At 32.7% G+C, this 11,889-nt stretch overlaps 2 protein-coding genes across 3 annotated transcripts; both read right to left on the minus strand.

Annotated features, from left to right (window-relative positions):
• LOC123915085 lies at positions 1-1,545 on the minus strand. The gene is made up of 3 exons (XM_045966234.1): positions 1,217-1,545; positions 1,007-1,114; positions 1-234 (listed from the first exon to the last, which is right to left on the minus strand). Exons 1-3 carry the CDS (start codon positions 1,317-1,319, stop codon positions 125-127), a joined length of 321 nt encoding a protein of 106 aa, XP_045822190.1. The 5' UTR covers positions 1,320-1,545; the 3' UTR covers positions 1-124.
• Positions 1,546-1,680: 135 nt separating this feature from the next.
• LOC123914493 (probable LRR receptor-like serine/threonine-protein kinase At1g06840) lies at positions 1,681-11,401 on the minus strand. Of its 2 annotated transcripts, none has more exons than XM_045965695.1 (20): positions 11,048-11,401; positions 10,382-10,561; positions 8,939-9,089; positions 8,600-8,671; positions 8,351-8,422; positions 7,984-8,127; positions 7,824-7,895; positions 7,646-7,717; positions 6,839-6,913; positions 6,572-6,640; positions 6,392-6,457; positions 6,205-6,276; positions 5,951-6,037; positions 5,460-5,528; positions 4,752-5,239; positions 4,042-4,200; positions 3,566-3,901; positions 3,228-3,478; positions 2,700-2,834; positions 1,681-2,243 (listed from the first exon to the last, which is right to left on the minus strand). In XM_045965695.1, exons 2-20 carry the CDS (start codon positions 10,485-10,487, stop codon positions 1,893-1,895), a joined length of 2,847 nt encoding a protein of 948 aa, XP_045821651.1. In that variant the 5' UTR covers positions 10,488-10,561; positions 11,048-11,401; the 3' UTR covers positions 1,681-1,892. The 2 variants fall into 2 exon arrangements, with proteins under 2 accessions (XP_045821651.1, XP_045821650.1); XM_045965694.1 differs by having other exon boundaries at positions 10,916-11,369.
• Between the last annotated feature and the right edge of the window lie 488 nt (positions 11,402-11,889).

Consider the following 11,889-nt stretch of genomic DNA (forward strand, 5'->3'; position numbering starts at 1 on the left):
AATTTGAACTAGAAAAAACTTCGGTTTCTGCGAACCGAAGTTTTTATTAAGAGCAAAATTGAAATATTTTGAATATAAAAGATACATCGGAGGCCCGAAGATAAAACATCTAGAATCTATGGCATCATTCTAAGATTAACTCTGGTACACACCACCCATAAAAACACCCCGGTTTAAAAGGAGGAGAGCACATATTTTGTGGACAATCAGAATCTTGAAAACATCTATTACCCGCTGTAATAAAGAAAAAAAAAAAAAGGGAATAAAAGAATGTAACTATGATGAGATAAAAATATTGTATATGACGTAAATAAAGAAATTTGAGAATGATAAAGAAAAGGTTTACCATCAATAATCATTGTGAAGAGAATTATGTAATTCAAGATAATCATGACATGAACGAACTTGACGATTTTAGTCTTATTTTTCCCCATTTCCATGTATCAAGTCGAATATGATTTTATGACTTTATGATTTATAAATCCTATTCTCTTTTTACATATAATAAATTAAATAGTGTTTAGCACTTATGAAGCTGTAAAAGAATATCCTAAAATAAGAATTGTTATTAATTGTTTTTACATCAATGTGTTGTGTTTGTGTCTGTTTGGTTAAAATAAACTATAAGTTAGCTGATAGCTAAAAAGTTAGATTATTAAAATTAGAGTGTTTGGTAAAATTAGCTTTTAAAGTGGTTATTAAATATAAAATTACATCATTGATAGTGGGTAAGTTTTTTTTAGAGTGGGTAGTTATTAAATTAAAGGGTAAAAATGGAATAAAGTGTAAAAAGCTATAAGCTCAAATGATACTTGAAATAATATCTGAAAAAAAGCTATATAGTACAAAAAGTTTGTTACCAAACACCTCTAATTTTTTGAAACAAGCTTATAAGCTCATATAATAAGCTATAAACTAGCTTATTTGTGTTACCAAAAACAACCTTCGTCACTTCAATACACTTACTTAGAAGGTCACATAAAAATCTTACCAATCATAAGATATCATTCTTTTTTTTTAACACATATACACCAACTGTAACTACACCTCGGCTTAAAAGGAAGCGGGCACCAATTTTGTGGACAATCGGAATTTTGCAAGCATTTAAACCCCGCTATAATAAAATAAGATAATAAAATAATGTTACTATAAGGAGATAAAATATTCTGTACGAAGTAAATAAGAAAACTTAAAAAATGATAAAATCAATTCTTACCGTTAACATTCATTGTAACAAAAAGTAGGGAAAGAAAGATAATCACAACATAATTAAATTTGACAATTTCAGTCATATTTTTCTTAGAAAACATTTTTATCATGTTATTTTTTTACATGAATTAAATAGTTTTTAATGCTTATGGAGTTGTAAGAAATAATTCTTAAAATAAGAGTCGTTATTAACTGCCTCTCAAGTACATCAATGTGTTGTGTGTGTCCTTTCAACACACTTAATAAAGAGGTCACATAAAAAAACTTACTAATAATAAGATTTTTTTTTCTTTTTCCAAATCACTTGACAGTGGTTGCAGTATTCAAGAGGGCTACAAAGACATTTGATGTGTTGTGGTGCGGATTGAAATTCTCGATACCCCTGTTCTCCGCACTTAATGTATGTGAATTTTGCCGGGCACTTTGGAGCCAAAAAATAAAATTGCACTACATATACAACACCTTAGCTTATATGATGTAAAAAAACTTGTATGTTATATGCAACCTCATGTTCTATCAGTGTATCAGATTGTACAAAAGAAAAAAATTACAAAGGGTGAAGATGAAACCTAGTGACATAATACATACTCTCATTATTCAATTCATATGGTAATTAATGACAACCTCACATAAAATGGACCATAATATCTAAATCTAATATTTTTCAACTGTTGTATGTAATTCTATCTTGGCTTGATGCTTGGTATTACTCCACTAACAAGGTCACTACCAGATACATCACCTGATACAAAAGGAGTCCTTATAGCAGATGATGAAGATGGCGTGCTCATTGCTTTGCTTGAATCACTGACACTAGTTATAGATTCAGCTCTCCTTGTATCTGATTCCGGCATCACATTCCATATGTTTTCGAGCTCTCTAACCACTTCTGCCATTTTAGGCCGATTATCTGGCTCGTCGTTACAACACTTGAGGGCCAATGTCAAAAATTTCTCCACATGTTCAGATGGATATGAGCCCATTTGTGGATCGATGATTGAAAATATTACGCCCGATTGGTATGAAAGATTGACCTGAAAAAAGGTATTGAAAAGTGTTCGCGTCAAGTCAAGGGCTCCATTATTTTGATATCTTGAGGTAGGAAATAAATAAGAGAATTTTATACATGACACCAGCCTGGTTTCGTATGTAAGAAATAAAAATTTCAAAACTAGTCAGTTAAGCAAAATTCAACAACCATTACTCCAAGGTGAAGGGTTGGGACATTGAAGGAGTTTAAAAAGGAGGTCCGGGGTTCAATTCCTGGCTACTAACATTTCCCTCTCCCCCTAACAATATACTAACAACTATTTAGTTTGTTTCAACCTATATAATGTCAAGTACTACTCAGCTGAATTTTTTATTTTTAACTTAGATACTACCTGACAAATTTACAAAATAAGTTGCAGAAATTAGATTTTCCAACTGTTAATACCAGTTTGATTCAAACACACTTGTTAATAGGGAGAGAAACTAAGTCAAGCAAATACCTCTCTAACAATATTTTTGCCATGTGAGATAGGATGCATTCCGGTCAAAATTTCAAGAAACACAACACCAAGACTGTAAACATCACTCTTGTCGGTCAACTTGTGAGTTAAGAAGTACTCTGGATCAAGGTAACCCTGCATAGTTAAAATTGAGGGAAAGGGAAAACATTAACTAAAGATAAACATCAACACATGCACACACGCACTCTTCTGACTGGCCATTTATCTGAGACGTTGTTTTTAATTTCCAGATTAAGGCCCTTTTGAATTAACAATTTAATTAAACATTTTTTGCATAAGCACTTATCATAAGTGCTATGTATAAGCTATTCTTATAATAAAAAATAAAATAAAGTCAACATATGGACATATTTCCACAAGCCAAGCAATCTCACAAGTGTTTATGGAAGTAAATAAGCTAAAAAAGTTAATCAAAAGCGGCTATAACTCAACAATAAGTCTGCCAATCCTCTTAACAAAAACACATGCACAGTATAGAAAAGCCAAATCCAATTATAAAAACCTTACCGGTGTCCCCTTTACCACAGTAGATACATGACCAGGCACAATTCCTTCCATATCTGGAACTGGGGCAAGCCGGGAAAGTCCGAAATCAGCAACTTTTGCAGAGAGCTTAGAGTCCAATAATATGTTGCTGGCCTTGACATCTCGATGAAATATTGGAGGATCAGCTTCATTGTGTAGATACATGAGACCTTTAGCTGATCCTAATGCAATCTTCAATCTCATGATAAAAGTCAGAGGTTCTTTTGCAGTAACTGTGGTAAAACAGCGATGATGTTACTAAATCATAAAAAGTTAATATACAATGTCAGAAAATTAGAAAATAAGAACATAAGATGTACCAGAAAGGTGATCCCTTAGTGTTCCGTTTGGCATATACTCATAAACCAGCATCTGTTCACCTTCTTCATCACAGTATCCGATCAGAGACACAAGGTTGCGATGATGTAACCTTGATAGTAATGATATTTCTGTAAGGAACTCCTTTTCGCCTTGCAGTGATCCCTCTTGTGCACGTTTTATAGCAACGGCAGTGCCATCAGAAATAATACCTTTATATACTTTCCCATATCCCCCTTGTCCGACTTGAGCAGAGCTGCTAAAATTGTTCGTAGCAGAGGATAATTCTTCATAAGTGAAAGACCTTACGCCATCCATTTTTATTGAGGTTTTAGACACTGTTAATAAATATGAAGCTATGTTATTCTAGATGACCGGTCAAATATGATCTGTAATAGTTAATTTGTAGCACCACTGCCACATTTTTGATAAGTTACAAAATAACAATACACTTGCTGATTCGTGATAAGGAACTCACCACGACGCCTTTTGGAAACTGCACGATAATCTTTCAATTTTGTTCTTAATATAAGAAGAGTAACAATCGCAGATAGCGTCACTGCACATGCAATTGCCCCTAAGACTATGCCAACTATCGCTCCTGTACTTATCCCTGATTTTGAAGAGGTGGTAGTCGCTGCAACAATAATGAGCAGTATGTATTAACCCTATATACTTGACGCAGTACGGAAGCGCTAGGTTAGCAAAACGCTAAACCTAATGGATAAAGACAAGCCGCAAACACAAACTTGTCAAAATAGGGTTTCGGAGTCCACCGAAAGAGTAATTTGGAGTCCACCAAATTTGAGAAAAATCTCCGAATTTTTATTCAATCAAAAAAGTTGTCTTCAAGGCTACAATAATTTAGCTTAAATAGGAGTGACAAATAAAATTAACAAATCTCCTAAAGATTGTAAAAATAAAAACAACAAACCTAGCTAAATAAAAATTACAAATCTACCTAAAATATAAAAATAACTAACCTAGGTGAAATATAAAAATAAGGAATCAACCTAAAATATAATAGAACTAAATCTAACTAAAATAATAAAATACAGAAGAAATCCTCCTACATCAATACTTTATTTGAAATTCATAATATTCATCCAGATAAAGAAAATGTGAACATAATGTTAACAGTATGTATTAAATCAATCTAGCAGATGATAAGAAGATACCGACACTTACCATTCTGGTAAAAACCTAGATTGAAGTTCAACAATTCATATGGCCCAAACAAATCACTGTCAGGAATATTCCATCCAGTGAACATGCTTTTAATCCGTTGGACCTCAGTTTCATTGAAAGTATGAGAACTATTTGGACCAAAATATACAGGAAAGAACTTCAAGTCCATTCTGAGTCGAGGTCCTGCTTCCCACCGAAAAGTAAAGTTTAGCTGACTCATATTTATACTAAGACCAGTAGTCAGGTATTCCTCAAAATCATTTATGAATGGAACGAAATCCGAAAACCCGGGACTTTTTAGTCGATAACGAACAAGCAATGGGGCTGCACAGAAACAATCCAAAGAGAATTCATAAGGCGGCGGGCATGATTGAGCACGACAGATGCCATTGCCATTTGTTGGAACAAGGTCACTTGTGTCATTAACACTTTCAGATCTACAGAGCTGAATCAGGCTGTTATTTGAGCATAGGGGATTCCCATAAAGCCTGAAATACAATAATTTTCAGATAACAACGTGGAATTCATTTAAAAATAGATGTAGTATATATGCCAAATCTTTTGATCAATCATATTTAATACTCAATTTTCGATATTCTGAAAATGACACTAGTTGTTTGAACACGCATAACAGACAAAAGAATGGAAAGCTGAAGTCTCCATCACAATGATCTCAGTACAAACTTCATAGTAAGTTAGGAACCTTACAAGACTGTGACATTTTGAGGAAGATCGGCATTGCCTGATACAGTTGTAAATTGATTATTTTCCAACTCCCTGCAAGATCAGAAACACAGGCTAAGAAAATCAAAAGTGTAAATCTAAGTATTGACTAGCATCAATGCAGAGGGAAATACAAATGAGTTGAATATTTTAGCATAGAAAGACACCCAAAATATGCCCCAAAGTTAAAATCTGCACCCATTTGATTGTGCACACCTGTCTCACACCGACACTTCAGATTCAAGGTGTGTCTGATGTTTAACATTGACATGAACCAACACTGACACAGGTGGTTACATTCAATTACTTTCATTTTGTAAAATTATTATCGGTGTCTATGTGTCTGTTCTTGTCTCATGCCTGTGTCATTGCTTCATAGGCGCACAGACACAATGATTTGATATACAAAAAAGAACATGCATGCACACTTTTAGCTAGGAAAACAAAACTGTAGAACTTATCACTTTAGGGCTTACAAGATAAATCTTTCTGTTTCATTTGAAATCTTGTCCTGCCAAATCGTGGAAGGAACGCTGCCAATCAATGAATTGTTTGCAAGAGACCTACCACAGAGAATGATATTAGTAAGAACCAATTTATTTTATATAGATATATATAGCAGGGTCTTACTAGTTAGTAAGAAAATGAGATAAGTGGTATCTAATAACTTCCATATGGCTTAACAGTTTGATTTAGAGAAGTAGAAAAGATAAAACAAAAGACAACTTACAACTTCTGAATATGTGGAAGACTAGAAAACGAGGACGGAATGGTTCCCGTAAGCTCGTTGTTGGATAAATCACTGCACATAACTCCAGGGGTTAAAAATCAAAAGTATGCAATCTCATATTACTTAGATTTACTCTGAACAATAGACTACAAAATATTTTAAATGATAGACTCATAGAGATACTTACATGGTTGTGATGTGTTCTGAAAGTTTGGAAGGAAGTGATTCATTCAACTGATTGGAACTCAGGTCACTGAAATTCATAAATTAATGGTCAGTAAAAATATTTGCACAATAGTTTCTTTTAAAAAAAGTACATCATAATCTTCACTCTTAAATTCTCTTTAATACAGATAACTGAACTTACAGATAAAGAAGGTTTGGTATCCGGCTTAAGTCGGGAATCGGTCCTTTCAAGTTGCAATTCTTAAGGCTCCTGATAATATCAAGAAATCAATAACAACATTTAGATCTACAAACTTGAAATCAAACCCTTCTCTCAATCACAAAAATCTTCGTATCTTAAACTGGTACTTCACAGCTAAATATTGGAAAAAAAGGCTTTGGCACCTAGACTCCACTTCCCGTTCTTAAAAAGCTTACTTAAAGACAAGGGATCGCAAAATTCACTTACAGCTTCAACAATTTTGACATGTTACTATAAGTATCTGGAATGCTATTTCCTTCGAAGTTATTGTTGTCAAGTTGACTGCAAGAAAATCCAAAACAACACTTACAGTAATTAATTATATACACAAACAAACAATTATTTACGAGCTGCAATGTAAACATAAAAAAAAATATATTATGAAGGATGTGTTACAATGATCACACAAAGACAAATGCTAACCCCTTATTTATAATAAAACTAGACTAGCAAATTTAATCGGAAAATAAAATCATGAAATATAATGAACTGTGGAAACTATTCCTAAGACTTTATGACACTCAAACTATTTTATAATACAATGACGATATATGAGATATCCTAAGACATATTTTAGAGTGAATACCCAAATTGGTCTCCAACAAAACGGACCCATTTCATTCCTGTGAAATGAAACACCAATTTGGTCCTTAAGAATCTCAAAAGTCATCCCAAAAATGCTCCTAAAAATCATCTTAAAAGGACTAATTTGACACACTTTTAAGATTCTTAAGGATAAAATTGTTACTTTTCATTTCTCAAAGATCAAATAGGTCTGCATGTTTTTTGTCAGGGACCAATTTGAGTATTTACTCTATATTTTAATACTTAGTAACAGTTGGAATTACAGATGTTTAAATAATGGAGCAGCTAACAGAGATTAATGACCATTGAAAGAGAAGCAAAATGCAATCATCTTTATAAAGAAATATGAGCTTTTTTCATATGAAACGAGAAATATAAAATAGAATCATGTGTATACACATACACATTACAGAGAATAAGAAATCATACAGTATAAGTAAGCTCGGAAGTTTCGATAGCTCAGGAGGAAGATATCCTGATAACTTGTTATTGTCAAGAAGGCTGCAGGTCCAGAGAAACATCTTGTTAACAAACATATAATCATGATTAAGGATTAAATAAAACCAAGAAAAATATGTAAATGGCTGCTTCCAATGAACAAACTTACAAGTGAACGAGTTTTGGTAGTTTGGAGAGTTCCGGTGGGATTTGCCCGCTAATTGAATTATTGTTCATGTGACTGCTCCATTGAGAAATGAAAGTGATCAGATAAAATTAGCAAGAGTGATCATGCTTTTAAACTACATTATCGTCATAAAGAACCTTACAAGTGCTTTGTCTTGTCCAGGTTTGCAAATGTTTTAGGTAGAGGTCCTGATATATTGTTCTGATCAATTTGTATTCGATCAAGGTTCGGAAGAAAGCCAAGCTCATCTGGTAGTGGTCCTGTTAACTGATTTCCATTCAGAAGCCTACAAAAAGTGGGGGGGGGGGGGGGGGGGAGAAAAGAACAAAGGTTAGAAAAAGAAAGCATAAAACAATTCATTTAGAAGGCATGTTTCTAAATTAATTCAGTGACAAGGATGTTTCTGTACTAAATTGTTTATAACAAGACGGGATATTAACCAAGGCAATAAAACAACCGAGTCATTTAATTATATAGCAACTAACATACAAGAAAAAGGTTCAACTTACAAGAGGAATAAAGATTTGATATTGCCAATTTCCTTTGGAATACTCCCAGTTATTTTGTTCCACATGAAGTTCCTTTAGAACACAGAAAATCATGTATCAGCAGAAGTTAACTAAAAACTGTAAAAATGAGGAAACACTCAAATGAGTCAAAACTACATAAGAAAAACTGATATTGAGAAATTGCTGAATTAAAAATAAATTAATTTGCAACATTTGTGATTTAAAAAATAAATTCAGCTATAGTCTTACAATCTTTCCATATAAAGTAAGCTGCCAATTTCTGGTGCCAAATTTCCGGACAAGCTCAAATTCATTAGTTGCCTACAAACAAGAAAAACAAACTTAATAAAGGAGTAGCAGAACAAAGAAAGTTCTCTAATTTTCAAACACAACATGATCGCTCTGCATTGAGTAGTGTTGATTCTTGAAATAAAAAAATAAAAAAGTGATGAATGAGATTGATAGCATGTCAAATGGAGAATACAGGACATGTTAACTCATGAAAAAATAAATAAAATTGAAAAGTTCATCGTAAAGAACTGTGAACTACGAAACAGAAATGCCAAGTAGAAAAGACAGAAGTCGTACAATTCTTGAACATGTAAATAGCCATCGAATAATGTTTCATTGAAACACAAAACTCCTGTCCAACGAGATGTACAAGGGTCTCCGCGATTCCAATTGCTCAAATTTCTATTAGGATCAATCAACCTTTTTTTTATGGCTTTTAATGCTTCAACTGCATGTTAATTCAAACAAAATCATCACAATATAATCGAGTCGGCAGAAACAGCATTATAATTATAAGCAATGTTTTACTTTTAGAGATAGTTTCATAGTATCCATTATTTTGCACACGTGTAATTTTACTTTTGATCTTTGACGCCTTAATTATATGTACAAACAAATTGGTATGTGGAAATATTCATTTGCTAAAGAACAACCTATCTTCTGCTGAATTCCAACTACTTTTAGTGAGGGAGACGAGGATGAAACTCGAGACCACTTGCTCATAGAAACATAGAAACCATGTTATGAAGCAACTCTAGAAAAAGCTTAAACTATTAAAACACATAAATGGTTTTGTTATAACTTTTTTACTGTCATCTAAGGTTTTTTTCATACAATTGATTTCCTAAACTACCCAACAATATAAGTAACTAAAACAATATTATTTGCAAATTGTCTCACAACCATTTCATGAAACACTTGTATGCCATCAAAGAGAATTTATCAAGAGCCAAATATCCGAAAAGCCTAAGTTACAAGTACTTATGTATAAGCTATTTCTATAACAAAGATAAAATATAGTCGAATTTTTTTTTGTATAAGTTATAAGTTGTTTTCATAAAATAACCTGAAGAGCTTACAAAAATAAGCTGAAAACAGCTCACGACTATAGGGCCCATTTGGATTAGCTTATTTTTGAGCTTATAAAAAATAGCTTATGCAAATAAATAAGCTTTTATGTTAATTCATAAGTTCTCGCTAGTAGCTTTTATCTTCATAAGCGACTAGGTTTGGTCTAGTGGTGAGGGGTTTGGGTAGTATCCAGGAGATCCTAGGTTCGATCCTCTCTGGCTCCATTGTAACCAAAAAAAAAGTTGTATCTTCATAAGCTATTATTTCATAAAATACCTTAACAAACTTATAAATAATACATAAAAAATAAGCTTCTATCATAAAAGCTTATTTATTTGTATAAGTTGTTTTGCATAAGCTCAAAAATAAGCCAATTCAAACGGGCCCATGTCATAAGCTTTCTCCATAAGTTCTCCCAAACAGTCTCACAAGTGTTTATGTCAGTAGATAGACTCAAATAAGTCAATCCAAATAGGCCCAAAGGCATTAAAAAAAAAAATTAACAATACATCCCTAACATCTCCCTCATACAAGGACACTTTAGACTTTAAGGGTGAACAATGGCAAGTCCACAAAGTCTTTGCTCAAAATTATTTTAGAAATTTAAGTACATCCTTAAAAGAAGCAAAGCAAGCATGAAATGCCAAAAAAAAGAGAAAAGAAATATACCTTCAGTAGGGTCAGTGATATTATCCTGTGCAGCAACAAGTACCAAATAGCAGCAAAACCATAAAATGAAAACAACTTCATGCTTGTAACCTTTTGAAAGATACATCGTTGAAATATTTGAAATCACCACAACACAACCCTTTAAATATCTCTCATGAACAACTCAAAATTCTTCTTTCTCTAACAAAAACCAAAAAACCCATGTTAGTATATAAGCTCAAAACCAAGTAGCTACCAAGCTAAACAGGAATTTCACCTTAGACAACAGAAGCAAAATTGAAACTAAAATTGAAAAAGAATCAAATTTTGAAGCTAATAACAAGAACTAAGTAAAAACTAACACATGGGTTGTTTGCTATATTACCAAAGAGATGTAAGCAAATAAGCACAAAACCAAAAAACAACCACACTAAAGAATAACTTCACCTGATATAACAGAAGCAAAATTGAAACCAAAATGGAAAAAGACTCAAACTTTGAAGCTAATAACAAGAACTAACTAAAAACAAACACATGGGTTGTTTGATATATTACCAAAGAAAGTGAAACTTTGATCTTGAAGAATTATTACAATGAAACCAAAATGCAAAAAGACTGAAACTTTGAAGCTAATAGCATGAAGAGACTAAAACCAAACACATGGTGTGCAATATTATTAATACTTACAAGTAAAACACCCAAGAGGGTGAAACATAAACGTGGGACAAGATATTGTCTTTATGACTTTGTCGCAATAACAAATGGTGTGGAAAATGTAGGTGGTGTTGTTGATGATGAGAGAAGCCATCACTTTCAAAACTATAGTAAATTTGCACCATTTGCATTAAAAAAAAGAAGATTAAATAAAGGAAGAGTTATTCTTATATGGGTTGGCGTCTTTGACTTTATGTGTATGAATTGAAAATGGAGAATGAATTTGATTTGATGCTTAATTGATTGAAACAATAAATCAAACAAAATGAAGAAAAAAGTTTATGGGAGGAACAACTTCAGCTCCAACCTCCAACTGCTAGCAAAGAAAAAAGAGTTTATGTCTTTACTCTTTTTTGTTTTATTCGTTGTAGTTTTTTTTTTTTATCTGTAGATAAAATGAGACTATTAAAATTTGTGTTTAACTGTGAAGTTGGATAAAAAGTGTTCAGCTTAATAACATGAGTTAGAATTAATACATTTCGCCCCATATTTCGAGCCGAGCTCAATTGGTAGAGATATTGCAAATTATCGTATGAGTTGGAATTCGAATTCTTGTATTTTCATTTATTCCTCTTTAGAGGTGAAATTCTATCCACTAGGCTACTTGACCCAAAACAAAAGAATTAATACATTTCGTCTCGTGATATTAGCTCAGTTGGTAGGGACATTGCATTATATATGCAATGGGCGGAGTTCGAACCTTGGTCATCCCATTTATCTATAAAATGAAAAAATTTTACTAGTAAGATGAACCTTGGTTGTTTGCTATATAAATTATACTAGTAAAATTTCTTGTCACTAGACTACCTAACAAA

Source organism: Trifolium pratense, linkage group LG3 (genome assembly GCF_020283565.1).
Source record: "Trifolium pratense cultivar HEN17-A07 linkage group LG3, ARS_RC_1.1, whole genome shotgun sequence".
NCBI lineage: Eukaryota > Viridiplantae > Streptophyta > Magnoliopsida > Fabales > Fabaceae > Trifolium > Trifolium pratense.

Excerpts from the sequence above, each read along its gene's own strand:
- LOC123915085 (XM_045966234.1), bottom strand. The coding sequence starts at position 1,319 with ATGATAAAAATGTTTTCTAAGAAAAATATGACTGAAATTGTCAAATTT. Across the intron at positions 1,115-1,216 it reads TGTTACAATGAATGTTAACG|CGGGGTTTAAATGCTTGCAA; the intron begins GTAAGAATTGAT and ends ATTTTATTATAG. Across the intron at positions 235-1,006 it reads ATGTGTTAAAAAAAAAGAAT|CGGGTAATAGATGTTTTCAA; the intron begins GATATCTTATGA and ends TCTTTATTACAG.
- LOC123914493 (XM_045965695.1), bottom strand. The coding sequence starts at position 10,487 with ATGTATCTTTCAAAAGGTTACAAGCATGAAGTTGTTTTCATTTTATGG. Across the intron at positions 6,277-6,391 it reads TCAGAACACATCACAACCAT|TGATTTATCCAACAACGAGC; the intron begins GTAAGTATCTCT and ends AGTTATGTGCAG. Across the intron at positions 5,240-5,459 it reads CCTCAAAATGTCACAGTCTT|GCTTTATGGGAATCCCCTAT; the intron begins GTAAGGTTCCTA and ends ATTGTATTTCAG.